The following is a 487-nucleotide window of genomic DNA, read 5'->3' as shown; positions in this document are numbered from 1 at the left end:
AGGCTGCCCGGGGAGCGCCAGCAGCCAGCAAAAGCCCTCGCAAAGTGTCCAGCTGCTGCACTGCCGCGGGGACTCCCACAGCACCATGACTAGTTCGCACAACTCTGCAGCAGCACACGGTTTCCGAGGAACGCAGGATCGCGGGGGCCGGGCAGCGGGCTACTGAGCATCCCGCGGACGGTGGCAGCAGAGGTGGCTGCAGTGGCAGTGGCACCCGGCGGGGAAGCGGCAGCCAAACCCGCGCATGATCTTGAGAGTTTCAGCAACATCCAGTGGCCCGGCTCAGTCTCAGGAGCGCGAGGGTGGCCCGCTGAAAAGCTGCACTGGAAACGCGGGAAGCTGCTGCCATAAGGAGGGGGATCTGGGAAGCTGGGAAGCAGGAGGACACCAGAGTCCAGGGGGCAAAAGAGAGGAACCCGAGGAGGCAGGGTGGAGGGACAGTCAAAGCGCCCCGCAGCCTAGCAGCCGCCTCTCGCGCTCTGCCGCC

The 487-nt window shown here is 66.1% G+C and overlaps 1 protein-coding gene across 1 annotated transcript in view; it reads right to left on the bottom strand.

The window, feature by feature from the left end:
• TMEFF2 (transmembrane protein with EGF like and two follistatin like domains 2) overlaps positions 1–108 on the bottom strand; it is a 301,414-nt gene extending 301,306 nt beyond the window's left edge. Inside the window, 2 exon segments of the mRNA XM_027771550.1 lie at positions 1–9; positions 12–108. The exon segment at positions 1–9 is cut by the window's left edge and continues 75 nt beyond it. Coding sequence (XP_027627351.1) covers positions 1–9; positions 12–87 — 85 coding nt within the window. The 5' untranslated portion in view covers positions 88–108.
• Positions 109–487: the final 379 nt, after the last annotated feature.

The sequence above is a fragment of the Tupaia chinensis genome, unplaced genomic scaffold (genome assembly GCF_000334495.1).
Source record: "Tupaia chinensis unplaced genomic scaffold, TupChi_1.0 Scaffold000225_1, whole genome shotgun sequence".
NCBI classification, from domain to species: Eukaryota; Metazoa; Chordata; class Mammalia; order Scandentia; family Tupaiidae; genus Tupaia; species Tupaia belangeri.
Note: the sequence above shows the minus strand (reverse complement) of the source record. Positions and strands in the feature narration are given on the sequence as shown.